The 15,302-nt window shown below is 39.5% G+C and overlaps 1 protein-coding gene across 3 annotated transcripts in view; it reads left to right on the top strand.

The window, feature by feature from the left end:
- The window catches only part of LOC140714435 (salivary plasminogen activator beta-like), a 125,146-nt gene that overhangs the window by 25,171 nt on the left and 84,673 nt on the right, over positions 1-15,302 (top strand). For all 3 annotated transcript variants that reach the window (XM_073025732.1, XM_073025730.1, XM_073025731.1), the window contains one exon: positions 8,163-8,253. In XM_073025732.1, coding sequence (XP_072881833.1) covers positions 8,203-8,253 — 51 coding nt within the window. In that variant the 5' untranslated portion in view covers positions 8,163-8,202. The remainder of the gene's footprint in view (positions 1-8,162; positions 8,254-15,302) is intronic.

Here is a 15,302-nt window from a genome sequence, read left to right as displayed (position 1 = left end):
CTGTTTGACAGATTTACTGGAGTTTTTTGAGGACATAATGAGTGCAGTGGATAGAGGGGAACAGGTGGATGCCATATACTTGGATTTCCAGAAGGCGTTCGATAAGGTGCCGCACAAGAGACTTATAAATAAGATACAGATGCATGGAGTCAGAGTAAGTGTATTGGCATGGATAATGGATTGGTTAACCAATAGAAGGCAGAGAGTTGGTATAAATGGGTCTGCAGAGGGATATAGATAGGTTAAGTGAGTGGGTCAAGGTCTGGCAGATGGAATACAATGTCGGTAAATGCGAGATCATCCACTTTGGAAGGAATAATAGAAGAGCAGATTATTATTTAAATGGTGAAAGATTGCAGCATGCTGTTGTGCAGAGGGACTTGGGAGTGCTTGTGTATGAATCACAAAAAGTTGGCTTGCAGGTACAACAGGTTATTAAAAAGGCAAACAGAATGTTGGCCTTCATTGCTACAAAGGTAGGTGGATTGAATTCAAGAGCAGGGAGGTCATGCTGCAAGTATACAGGGTACTGGTGAGGCTGCACCTGGAGTACAGTTCTGGTCTCCATACTTAAGGAAGAATATACTGGCTTTGGAGGCAGTGCAGAGGAGGTTCACCAGGTTGATTCCAGGGATGAAGGGGTTAACCTATGAGGAGAGATTGAGTCGCCTGGGACTAAACTCTCTGGAGTTTACAAGAGTGAAAGGGGATCTTGTAGAAACATACAAAATTTTGAAGGAGGTAGATAAGATAGAAGTAGGAAAGTTGTTTCCATTGGTAGGTGAGACTAGAACTAGGGGACATTGCCTCAAGATTCAGGGGAAGAGATTTAGGACGGAGATGAGGAGAAACTATTTTTCCCCAGAGAGTGGTGAATTTGTGAAACTCTCTGTCCAGGGAAGCAGTTGAGGTTTCTTCACTAAATGTATTTAAGAAACAGTTAAATAGGTTTTTACATAGTAAGTGAATTCAGGGTTATGGAGAAAAAGCAGGTAGATGGAGTTGAGTTTATGGACAGATCAGCCATGATCTTATTGAATGGTGGGGCAGGCTCGATGGGCCAGATGGCCTACTCCTGCTCCTATTTTTTATGTTCTTATGTTCTTTTGTTTTTATGCTGCCATTTACTTCCCTTGTTGGCTATGGCTGTCTTATCCACCTTTCAGAATGCTTTTTCTTTGGAATGAACCGATCCTGCATCTTCCAAATTGTTCCCGGGAACTCCAGCCATTGCTCTCTGCCATCATCCCTGCTAGTGTTCCTTCCAATCAACTTTGGTTAGCTCCTCTTTTCATGCATTTACAATTACATTACTCAATTTTAACACCGATACCTTTCAAACTACAGGGTGAATTCTATTATATTAACCATATAACCATATAACAATTACAGCATGGAAACAGACCATCTCGGCCCTTCTAGCCCGTGCTGAATACTTACTCTCACTTAGTCCCACTGACCCGCACTCAGCCCATAACCCTCCATTCCTATCCTGTCCGTGTACCTATCCAATTTTACTTTAAATGACAATACCGAACCTGCCTCTACTACTTCTACTGGAAGCTTATTCCACACAGCTACCACTCTTTGAGTAAAGAAATTCCCCCTCGTGTTACCCTTAAACTTTTGCCCCCTAACTCTCAACTCATGTCCTCTTGTTTGAATCTCCGCTAATCTCAATGGAAAAAGCCTATCCACGTCAAAGATGACTGTCTCCGAAGGATTCCTTTACCTTAAGCTTCCTAATCAAATCTAGTTCAACACCCAATTATGAATTGCCTTTTCCTTTGTTACATGTGAAAAAAGCACACATGACCCAATTCAAAGGACAAGAAGTTTTCCAAATGTTCAGGCAAATATAACAAAAATAGAGCCTGACTACCCGCTTCATTAAGTTTGTTATATGCATGCCCTCCCATTGCAAGAACTGGTCAAAAGTGGTGAAATATGCTAGATATTCAGAGGATACTGCAAACCAGTTTCTTTTAGAGAAAGCTAGAACTTACATGTAAATGTACTTCATTTGGCACATGAGTAAACAAGTGATTTGGCAAGGCATATGTTTTAAATCTCAATTCAAACTTGGATGCCAACACTGTTTTCCTCCATCTTTTCTGATCTTTCAAAGATGCACTATGATGTCACCAAATTCTTATGCATTCATGGCTGAGGTCTTTTGAAATACATGTTAAAATGTAGTTTAAATATTCCAAATTGCGAAATTTTATTGTATAAAATATAACCCATCTTGAGATTCTTCTGCTTTGGTATTCCCCACTGTGGTTTGCCTCTTAGAAATTATGTAAGATTTTTCAGTTCCTCATACTCTAGAGGATGTTTCCTTTCTCACAGAAACATGTATAGGAAATCAGGAACTATAAATTGGTACACACTGTAAACAACATGAGAATTATAGCTGAAAGCAGTTATAGAAAATTGTATTTAATTCTATGTCCATCCATGGCCTCCTCCGCTGCTGGGATAAGGCCACACTTGGGTTAGAAACATAGAAAATAGAACCATAGAAAACCTACAGCACAATACAGGCCCTTCAGCCCACAATGCTGTGCTGAACATGTACTTACTTTAGAAATTACCTAGGGTTACCCATAGCCCTCTATTTTTCCAAGCTCCATGTACCTATCTAGGAGTCTCTTAAAAGACTCTATCATATCCACCTCCACCACCATCACTGGCAGACTATTCCATACACTCACCACTCTCTGCATAAAAAAACTTACCTCTGACATCTCCTCTGTACCTACTTCCAAGCTCCTTAAAACTGTGCCTAAAGCCTGCCTCTCAAAATCTTTTCCATCAACTTACCAGCCACTGAAGTAACTCGCTGGTCTACAATTTCCTGGGCTATCTCTACTCCCTTTCTTGAATAAGGGAACAACATCTGCAACCCTCCAAATCTCCAGAACATCTCCTGTCCCCATTGATGATGCAAAATCATTGCCAGAGGCTCAGCAATCTCCTCCCTCACCTCCTACAGTAGCCAGGAGTACATCTCATCTGGCCCCGGAGACTTATCCAACTTGATGCTTTCCAAAAGCTCCAGCTCATCCTCTTTCTTAATGTCTATATGCTCAAACTTTTCAATCCACTGTATATCATCCCTATAAGCACCAAGATCCTTTTCTGTAGTGAATACTGAAGCAAAGTATACATTAATTACCTCTGCTATCTCTCCGGTTCCATACATACTTTTCCACTGTCATACTTGATTGGTCCTATTCTCTCACATCTTATCCTCTTGCTCTTCACATACTTATATAATGCCTTGGGGTTTTCTTTAATCCTGCTTGCCAAGGCCTTCTCATGGCCCCTTCTGGTTCTCCTAATTTTTTATTCTTAAGCTCCTTCTTACTAGCCTTTTAATCTTCCAGATCTCTATCATTACCTAGTTTTTTTGAAACTTTCATAAGCTTTTCTTTTCTTCTTGACTAGATTTTCAACAGCCTTTGTACACCACTGTTCTTGTACTCTACCACCCTTTCCCTGTCTCATTGGAACATACCTATGCAGAATGCCACTCAAGTATCCCCTGAACATCTGTACATTTCCCTGAGAACATCTGTTCCCAACTTATGCTTACAAGTTCCTGCCTGATAGCTTCATATTTCCCCTTACTCCAATTAAACACTTTCCTAACTTGTCTCTTCCTATCCCTCTCCAATGCTATGGTAAAGGAGATAGAATTGTGATCACTATCTCAAAAATGCTCTCCCACTGAGAGACTTGACACCTGACCAGGTTCATTTCCCCATACCAGATCAAGTACAGCCTCTCCTCTTGTAGTCTTATCTGCATATTATGTCAGGAAACCTTCCTGAACACGCCTAACAAACTCCACCCCATCTAAACCCCTTGCTCTGGGGAGATGCCAATCAATATTTGGGAATTAAAATCTCCCAGCACAATAACCCTGTTATCATTACCCCTTTCCAAAATCTGTCTCCTTATCTGTCCTTGTTGCTATTGGGTGGTCGATAAAAAGTACTTAGTAGAGTTACTAACCCCTTCCTGTTTCTAATTTCTAACCACAGAGACTCAGTAGACAATCCTTTCATGACTTCCTCCTTTTCTGCAGCCGTGACACTATCTCTGATCAGCAGTGCCACACTCCCACTCTTTTTCCTCCCTCCCTGTCCTTTCTGAAACATCTAAAGCCTGGCACTCCATTCCTGCCCCTGAGCCATCCAAGTCTTTGTAATGGCCACAACATCATAGCTCCAATACTGATCCACATTCTAAGCTCATCTGCTTCATTCATGATGCTTCTTGGATTAAAATAGACACATCTCAAACCATTAGTCTAAGCGTATCCCTTCTCTATCACCTGTCTGTCCTCCCTCTCACACTGTCTCCAAGCTTTCTCTATTTGTGAGCCAACCACCCCTTCTTCGGTCTCTTCAATTTGGTTCCCACCTCCCAGCAGTTCTAGCTTAAACTTTCCCCAATAGATTTATCAATCCTCCCTGCCAGGATATTGGTCCCCTTCGGATTCAAGTGCAACCCATCCCTTTCTGTACAGTTCGTGCCTGTACAGGCTGGAGGAACAACACCTTAAATTCCATTTGGGTAGCCTCCAACCTGATGGCATGTACATCAATTTTTCAGACTTCCAGTAATGTCTCCATGCCCACCCCCTTCACTATTTCCCATCCCCTTCTTCCTCTCTCAAGTTATCTCCTTGCCCACCCATCGTCTCCCTCTGGTGCTCCTCCCTCCCACTTTTTTCTTTCTTCCATGGCTTTCTGTCTCTTTCATCAATCAACTTCCTAGTTCTTTGCTTCATCCCTCCCCCTCCAAGTTTCATCTATTGCCTGGATTTTCTTTCTCCCCTCCCCCCCACCTTTCAAATCTACTCCTCAGCTTTTATTCTTCAGTCCTATCGAAGGGTTTCGGCCCAAACCATCGACTGTACTTTTTTCCATAGGTGCTGCCTGGCCTGAGTTCCTCCAGTATTTTGTGTGTGTAACTAAATTCAACTTTTGCTCACCAAAGTCCAATCAGATGACTTGCACAATCTATATCCCCTGAACATAGCACATTACAGCATAATACATGCCCTTTGGTCCATTATGTTGAGCTGACCTTTTAATCTACTCTGAGATCAAATCTATTCCTTCACTCAACATAGTCCTCCTTTTTTCTTTCATCCAATGTGCATATCTAAGAGTCTCTTAAATGTCCCTTAAATTTGCTTCCACCACTAACCTGGCAGGTTGTTCCACACACCTATCACACTCTGCATATTTAAAAAACTTACTCCTGACATTCACCAATCCCATACTTTTCTCCAATCATCTTAAAATTGTACCCCTTTGTATTAGCTAATTTTACTCTAAGAGAACATCTCTGGATGTCTAATTGATCTGCACCTCTATCAAGTCACTTCTCATTATCCTTTGCTCCAAAGAAAAAAGAAACCCAGCTTGCTCAAACAATCCCCATAAGACATGCTCTCAAATCCAGGCTGCATCATGGTAAATTTCCTCTGCATCCTATCAAAAGCTTCCACAACCATCCTATGATGAGGCAACCAGAACTGAACACAATACACCAAGTTTAGTCTAAGTAGGATTTTGTAGAACTGCAATACTCTTTTGTAGCTATTGAGCTCAATCCCCCTGACTAATGAAGACCAACACAATGTATACCACCTTAATCACACAAACACCTTGCATGGCAACTGTTAGGATCTATAGATGTGGAGCACAACATCCCTCTGTTCCTCCACACTACTATGTTGTGAATCTCCATTAAAGTAAAAGTATTCAAATAAAATCTTTCCTATAAAACATTCTCTCATGCAAGTCATGTGTGAGAAAATTGAACATTCTTCATTTTAGACAGCTGTTCATTGGCATGTTAAAGTCTTTAAAGATTGAAAAATTTAAAAGTTCTTCCTGTTATTAACCATGTATTCTGCTTTCAAATTTAACATTCCAAAGTGAATCACCTCACACTTTTCCAGGATGAAATTTATTTGCCACTTCTCAGGCAAGCTCTGCATCCAACAATATATCCCTTTGTAACCTGCAACAACCTTCTACTCTATCCACAACATCACCAACCTTCATGTCATCTGTAAATGTATTGCCCCTCCTCTCCACTTCCTCATCCAAGTCATGTATAATAATTCCAAAGAACAGAAATCCCAAAACAGATCACTGTGGAACACTGGTCACCAATCTCCAGTCAAAATATTATCCATTTATTTCCATGCTCTGTCTTCTGTGAGAAAACCAATTCTTAAACCATACAGCCCTGTATCCTTGAACAGAACATTGAATATAGAAATCTACAGCATATTACAGGCCCTTTGGCCCAATGTTGTGCTAACCATGTAACATATTCTCGAAACTGCCTAGAATTTCCCTACTGCATTGCTGTCTGTTTTTCTAAGTTCCACGTACCCAGCTAAAAGTCTCTTAAAAGACCCTATTGTATCCGCCTCTACCACCATCGGCAGCAGTGCATTCCATGCACCTAGCACTCTTTGCGTGAAAAACTTACCCCTGACATCTCCTCTGTATCTACTTCCAAGCACTATAATCCACATACACTACATCCACTGCTCTATGTTCATCAATTTATTTTGACATATCCTCAAAGAATTCAATCAGCCTCGTGAAAAATGATCTGCCTCTCACAAAGACAGACAGACATACTTTATTGATCCAGAGGGAAATTGGGTTTCATTACAGCCGCACCAAACAAGAATAGTGAAGAAATTACTATCCCTAAACATTTGCCACCCTCTGAGCTTCTGGTACTACTCCTGTGGCTAGTAAGGACACCTAGGTGCAGTAGTCTCTCCCTCACTTCCTGTAGTATCCTGGGGTATATCCTGTCCAGCCCCGGGGCCTTATCTATCTGAGCGTTTTTTCAAAAGTTCTAGCACATCCTTTCTGAATACTGTCCTGTTCCAGCATATCAGTATGTTTTACACTGTCCTCACATTCATCAAGGTCCCTCTCACTGGTGAATACTGATATACTAATGTTTCCTGTGGGTGGTTTTAACTTCCTTTGATAATACACTGGTGAGTTGTCATTTTGCTTCACGGAAGGTTTTATATAACTTGTTCTTGTAAATTGCTTTGTCTTGAGGTTTAGAAAAGAACTTTTTAAATGCAAATCTTTATTCTCAATATTTCAATTCTATTTGAACTCCAAGAAAGTAGAGATTACCACAATCTTCACCAGATTTTAACATGACAAATAAACAGCTATTTAAAATGAAGAATGTTCAATTTTCTCACACATGACTTGCATGAGAGAATGTTTTATTGGAAAGATCTTATTTGAAGACTTTGACTTTAATGGTGAATCACAATGTCAACTTAATATACTGCATATTAGAGGAATAAAAATTGTCTTGAGTGAAAAAGAAAGTCTAATGAAATCCTGGAATATATTTAGTCATATTTATATCACTATTTATGCATGAATATTTTTGAGTTGACTTCCTGCTTTTCATGTACATTTTCTAAGTCTGGGCCCAGGCCACTCCTTGAAGTAGTGCCTTGGAAGCAGTGTTGCATATATAATCAGTAGCTCTCTGGGACTAATCATATTCAAGTGCAATTAAAACCTGTAAAATAATAGCATTTGGTTTCCTTTCTATACTACTTTAAAAAACAGCCCAGTTCTACCTGTTTATTTCATTTACAATTGAGATACCAAATAGAAATGAAAATTACCAGAATCTCACAAGATACTTAATTATGCATAAATCAATGTGCAGAAATAACAGTAACCCTTTATAGCAAACAGTCAATTTTTGTATGGCTCTGTTGTTTAGGAATATTTTTACTTTGCATAAAGATGCCATTTTACAAGAGTTTCCCAAGACACAATGTTAATTAAAAATAATCTTCAAAAAATTGTATCTCCTGAACCTTTCAAATCATTAATACTGTACTGGTTTACGTAACATCAATTTCCTTCCATGTTCCAAATGTTGGAAACTTGAAAACAGCTGTGGTAAAGGTTTGCTGACCTGCATTGCAACAATAATATAGCCTTTATTCTTTTATCTGCTTTGTTTAAACATACAGTTGAATAGCTATATCAAATGCAATAAAAGTTTAATTAACTACCACCATGGTGCAACTGGGTGTAAGTCCCTTGTCTCTTCCATTGCAGATATCTACCAAACAAGTAAGTTTTCAGAGAAACAGAAGAAATGAAGATCCTCCTCTTAACTTTGCTGTCATTCAGCACTTCTAATGAGATGGTAAGAGATTATAATCAGTAAAACTATTTAAACAGGAAAAAAATAATATGAAGAAAAAAAGCAAACAACTAGTTTCTTTTCCACCATTATACTGACCATGTTCCTTAATCAGTTTCCTGAATAATTGTCAGTATTGGTTCCTCTTGGCACAAAACACATACTGCTGACTCTTCTGCTTCTCTTTCCAGTTGTTGAAAGTGCCTTAAAACATGAGCTAAAGTTAAAGCTTAAAAAAGTTAAGGCATTGACTTGGTTTTATTTTATTTACAGGATAGTTTAACCAGAAATATTAATAATTCCTTTTGTGACTCATCGCATTTTAAATTATATCAGTATAAGCTATCTTTCCACTACCTTGTGAGAAGTAATCAGCTGCTTCTTAGATTTCAGGTTTTTTTTCATCTCCTTTTGTTACTTAGCATTTAATCTCTGTATCATACCATACACTCATTTTGTTTGCTCAAGGTCATAATGCTTTTTTATTCTGTTACAAATCAGCAACAATGAATATATAATTGAGGCAGGTTTTTTTTATAACAAATAAAACATTTATTAAACACAGTAAAAACCCACAAGTAAACAAATGACTAACGTAACCGGAAGTTAGCTGCGACACGGCAGCTCGAACAGTTCTTAAAGCATAAATGCGAAAGTCCAAAATGATTTACAGTCCGTTAAAGGAGAGGCTTTCATTGATAATAAATTCTCTTATGATCATAGTAGCTCTTCTAGGAACATCTGGAAACAAATCCTTATATTTAAAAATTAATTGTTTCATTTGTTGTTTCTACTCTGGTTGTAAATGTTCTAATTTCTCATCAATATTTTCCAGAATGGTTGAGTTTGGTAACCTGGCAGAAACAATGTTGGGTTCAGAATGAGTTTCAAATGAATTATCCATTATGTCTCTAGTGAGATCAAACTTATTATCATTGACCACAACAGTCATAGTAGCAGACTGTTTCTCATATTTATATGGCAAAGTTGTGTTGGTCTTCTATGATCTGGAGTTTTTATCATGTAATCCACCTCATTGACTTTAGACACAATTTCGTAAGGACCATGAAATCTAGCTTGTAAAGGATTCGTTTGCACTGGGAAAAGAACCAGCACTATCTCCAGGTTTAAACGTCCTCATCCTTCTTTATCATACCAGGTTTTCATTTTCTCCTGAGCCAATTTTAAATTTTCCCTAGCTAAACTACAAGCTTTATGTAACCTGTCCTTGAATTTCAAAACATAGTCCAACAAATTAGTGTGTACCTGTTTATTAATCTATTGTTCTTTTAATAAGGCCTCTAACTCAATGCCCAAATACAAGTTCAAATGGACTGAAACCTAAGGATTCTTGTACCGATTCCCTTACTGCAAATAGAAGTTTATACCCTCATCCCAATCACTTTCATTTTCCACACAATATGTCCTAATCATATTCTTGAGGGTAGAATTAAACCTCTCCAAGGCACCTTGCGATTCTGGATGGAATGCAGATGAAGTGATTTGCTTAGCTCCCAATTTATAAACTATCTGTTGAAACAATCCAGACATAAAGTTACTGCCTTGATCAGATTGTATTTCCTTAGGTAACCCAAAATAAGTGAAGAATTTTATAAGCGCCTTTGTTACAGTTTTAGCTGTTATATTCCTAAGTGGTACTGCCTCTGGAAACCTAGACGCAGTGCACATGATAGTCAACAAGTACTGATAACCAGTTTTTGTCTTTGGTAATGGTCCTACACAATCTATAATAATTTTAGAAAATGGTTCACCAAATGCTGGAATAGGTTGCAATGGAGCCACTGGTGTAACTTGATTTGGTTTACCCACAATTTGGCAAGTATGGCACGTTCTACAAAACATCGCCACATCTTTTCTTAAACCAGGCCAGTAAAAATGTTTTAAAATCTTGTCCACAGTTTTCCTTACCCCTTGATGTCACCTAAGGGCACATTATGAGCTAAAGTTAAAATCTCACTTCGATAAACTTTAGGGACAACTACCTGGTAAACAATATTCCATTCCTCACTTGCAGGAATTGTAGGTGATCTCCACTTCCTCATCAATGCTCCTTTTTCAAAATAATATCCTACTGGCACCTTCTCAATTTCACTATCTGGTAGAGCTTGTTCTTTTAATTTTATAATCTTAGGATGTCACGAGCTGGAGGCAAGGGTGCTGGGAGAGGACCCACAAGCAGGACACAAACACGTCTTTCTTAGGTACAATAAAATAGCGTTTATCACTCGCTACACAGAAAATTGGGAACTGAAGGAGGACAAAGAGGAACACGAACCTCGGACTAGGGGACTAGGGACCTGGATCGCCACGGACCTGGGGCTTGGAAACTGGGATCACCGCGGCCATGACTTGGACAGTGGGAACATGGACAGCCACGGCCGTTGGTCTTGGACAGTGGGAATATGGGCAGCCTTGGACCTTGGACTTGGACAGTGGGAACATGGGCAGCCTTGGACCTTGGACTTGGACAGTGGGAACATGGACAGCCACAGCCCTTGGACTTAGACAGTGGGAACATGGACAGCCGCGGACCTTGGACTTAGACAGTGGGAACATGGACAGCCGCAGCCCTTGGACTTAGACAGTGGGAACATGGACAGCCGCGGACTTTGGACTTGGACAGTGGGATCATGGATCACCACAGCCAGAAACATGGACGTCAAAACACAGGACAAGGAACCTTGAGCCAGGACTCCTCCTTCAGATCAGGCATTGAGCCGGGACTCTTCTTCAAGGGGACAGATGTGGACACAGGCCATGAACATCGAGCCAGGACTCCGCCTTCAACTCAGGCACCGAGCCGGGACTCTTCTACAAGGGGTAGACACAGACAATGGGCATGAACGTCGAGCCAGGACTCCGCCTTCAGATCAGGCACCGAGCTGGGACTCTTTGAGGGGTAGACACGGACAATGGGCATGAACGTCAAGTCAGGACTCCACCTTCAACTCACCCCTGGCAGATTGACCTTGCCCAGACCCACTCTGGCGAAGGAAGGTGAATTGCTGGTATTCCGATGTGGGCTGGATAACTCTGGCTTGTCGTAGCGACGGCAACTTCTTAACATTCGCGCCCCGAATGGCTAAAATCAGGGGCTTATAAGCTGCTGGTTTGGGTCGAGAGTAGATCACCTTAATTGCCGAGCTCAAGGGACATGTGAAACGGAATTAGAAGGGAACAAAGAGTCAATGGTCCAGATCATAATGCAACCTAACTGAATTTAAAGGGGAACCGATCCGGACCATGATACAGGACCTCTTCTCTGCTCTGCTATCATCTCCTTCCGAGACAGAGATAGATCTTCATAGTCAGACTTACTCCAAGAATCTTGTTCAAACAATGAAGGTAAGAAAGTTTCTGACACATCCTCAAAACTCGAATCCTGAGTTGAACAGTTATGAGTAACAATCTCATTCTGCGCATCAATCTTTTTAGCCATAGCCTCTAGTCACAACACAGGAAGAATCTGTGTTAGAATCCGTCTGTGGTTCCTCTGACTCAATTGTCAAATGCTCTTCAGGAAAAACTTGTCCACCTGCCAAGTCATTACCTAACAATAAAGAAATATCCTTCACAGGTAAGCTAGGCTGTAGTCCTACTTTAACAAGTCCTGTAACTAACCCTGACTTTAAATTTACTTTATGTAAATGTACAGGCATAAGGGCACTCCCAACACCTTGTATATAATTTACCTCACCAGTATCAGACTCTTCATTAAACTTTAACACTCTATCTAACATCAATGATTGCAAAGCTCCAATATCCCTAAGAATTTTTATTGGCACCGGAGTAGATCCTTCTTCCAAGGATACAAACCCTTCAGTTATAAAATGTTCATATCCCCTTTTAACTTGGTCAGACTCTAACAAAACCTCATTTGTGTTTATCAAACCCTGTGATTTTACAGGTGTTTTAGTATGTTGCACACAAACATCTGAGCCTGCTTCCTTCTCTTTCTTTTTCAATCAGAAACAGTTAGCTATTACATGACCAGATTTCTTACAATAATTACAAATGGGACCAAACTGTCTTTCCTTCACAGGTTTTCCTTCCTCTTTACCCTTCTCACCAACTTCTGATTTAATTTCTGATTTACCTTGAGTCTCAGTGTTATTTTTCCTTTTAAAAGTTCTACCCTGAGAAAATTTATTCTTATGAATTAAAATATACTCATCAGCTAATTTAGCAGAGTCCTGCAATGTATCAATGTCTGTCTCATTTAAGTATGTCCTTACTTCAACAGGAATGCTTCTTTTAAATTCTTCCATTAAAATCAGCTCTTTCAATTTATTATAGTCCCCATTTACATTTTTAGAGGAAATCCATCTGTCAAAACACACAGCTTTATCATAGGCAAACTCCACATACGTTTTCTCCACAGATTTCTGAATCTTTCTCTATACACTTCTGGGACCAACTCATATGCACTCAATATCTGCTGTTTCACAATATCATAATCAAGCGCTTGCTCAGCAGTTAAAGCTGCATAAACCTGTTGTGCTTTGCCTTTAATTACACTCTGCAACAACACTGACCATTTCTCTTTCGGCCACTCTGAAATCAGAGCAATCGCTTCAAAATGTTGGAAATATTTTTCTACTTCTGTTTCACAAAAAGGAGAAACCAATTTATTTTCCTGACTAACAACAAACGTTTTCTTAGAACCAGGAGACTGATTCTCAGACCTTAATTCTGCCATTGCATATTCAAATTCCCTCTTTTTATTTTCAGCTTCTAACCTACAATGCTCCAAGTCCGCTTTACTTTGTTCCAACTTCATTTGTTCGATTTGTAACTGCATCTCTAGAGTACTTATCGGAAACTAATCTAAAACTGACTCATCAAAATCTCCTGAATCTACATAGTGTGACGCGACTTTTCTCTGTATTAGAGCCTTTGATGTAGACCTCGAGATATCTTTAAGTTCCAATCTATTAGCAATCTCAAATACATTTTTTTCCGCCTTCACTAACAACTCTGCGTTAGGCGAAGCCAGAAAGTCATCAATATTCATTGTTGCCGAATACCACTCACAAGCCAATCAAACAAAAGAATTGAGTATCTCCCTTTTCCAAAACACCGATCAAAAATTAAACAAGCATTTAAACTCAAAAATAGTTCATCCCACGAGCCCCCATTTGTTACAAATCAGCAACAATGAATATATAATCGAGGCAGGGTTTTTTTTTATAACAAATAAAACATTTATTAAACACAGTAAAAACCCACAAGTAAACAAACGACTAATGTAACCGGAAGTCAGCTGCGATACGGCAGCTTGAACAGTTCTTAAAGCGGTACTGCGAAAACAGTTCTCAAAGTAGTAATGCGAAAGACCAATATGATTTACAGTCTGTTAAAGGAAAGGCTTTGGTTGATAATAAATTCTCTTTCGTGGCGTTACGGCTTAGCCCAGTCGAAGTATGAAAGAATTTACGATGAAGAACAATGAAACAGCTTAAAGGCACTGACCTTTCTTTGGCAAAACTTTACCCAGCCCTCTATTCTTCTGGCAGAACAGGGGTTATCATGGGCATAGCTGACGAATTCCTTCCGAATGAGGATCAAACAAGGTCGAACCTGCTTTACCGTCGAAATCAACTTTCCTCAAACTTTAACTTCCTGAACTTCAAATCTTCACTCTCCAATGACTGGACTGGCAGTAATATGGCAAAACTGCTGGCAATAACCTTTAAGAATTAAAACAGAAAGTAAAACTCCACTCTTAAATGAAACTGCGTCATAACATCGGAATACGCAGCAGCGTGGAATCAGTAGCGAATTCAGCCACGAACTGTCCACGTCACAGGGTGGGGTTCTCCTTTTATACCTGGTTGAAAAAACTATCACATGACCTCTCACTGGTGGGAAAATGACATCACTCCCCCATCACAAGACCATCACCTCATGTCCAGCATAACTTCAATTACATCATGGCCACGTGACAGGTACAAGACACCCACGGGTACTATTCATATTAGCAATTATAAATGCAGAAGACTTTTCAGCCAATTTAATTCTAACTGGCACAGTAAAGTGGCATTGCTTTCCTCCTTTCCACTGTGGTATCCAGAAAGAGGGGATACTGTTGTGGTATTCCCTCAGAAAAAAGACAACTGATGCTGTTTTGTTCCTGAATATTTGCATTAAATAGACTGAACAAACTTCACATGTTCTTGTTAGCATAAAGGAAAAATGTTAACAGATAGTACTTTTCTGTCTAGAAACTAATTCTCCACATTAAATATTTTGTGTACAGAAATTTCTGATATCTGTTATTAAAGTAATCAGTCATATTGAGTTTGCACATACCACCTTTGCAGTTTCAATTAAAATCCAATTCAATATTCCCACCAAGGTTCAAAAGAATTCTTAGTCAAATAGTTTATTTTTTTATTTGATCCCTAACCATCTGATAAGCATGACACTTCTCTGGCTGAAAGTTCCTTAGTAATTAGTTTTCAAAACACATAATCCTATTCTGAGCTCTTGACCGCTTATCCTTTGTTTGTACTCTCTTCAGTCCTTGAATGTCTCTTGTTTCTTATTGATCAAGATATTTCAGTGATAAGTACTTGTAACATATTATGTTTTGTAGCTTTTCCTTATTGTGCTGGGACTTTAACTTGTAAATTCTACTTTCAGTGGCAACCTTAAAATGACTGGACTGTTGTAAAACCATATTTATTTCAGTTTAGTAATGTTTGAAATCAACAGGATCACCTATTTTATTACATCATAGGAGGCTGTATGGCCCATCAAGCCTAGGCAAGTTCACGGAGCAAACAATTCTCTAATTTTCCCTGCAACCTTTTTCCCCATCGCCTCAATACCAATTCTACCACCTATTTACACTCAGGGAAATTTACAGCAACCAGTTAATCTACCAACCTACACGTCTTTGGAATGTGGGAAAATGTGTGCACGATCAAGGGGGAGCATCACGCTGGCAGCATAGTCCTAACCTCTGTGTCATTGTTCAACTCTGGTATGTCTGATTCTACAGTCATGAATGAAGTTAACCCTTAACA

Source organism: Hemitrygon akajei, chromosome 21 (genome assembly GCF_048418815.1).
Source record: "Hemitrygon akajei chromosome 21, sHemAka1.3, whole genome shotgun sequence".
Classification (NCBI taxonomy): Eukaryota; Metazoa; Chordata; class Chondrichthyes; order Myliobatiformes; family Dasyatidae; genus Hemitrygon; species Hemitrygon akajei.
The sequence above is the reverse complement of the archived record's forward strand: the minus strand, read 5'-3'. Positions and strand labels throughout refer to the sequence as shown.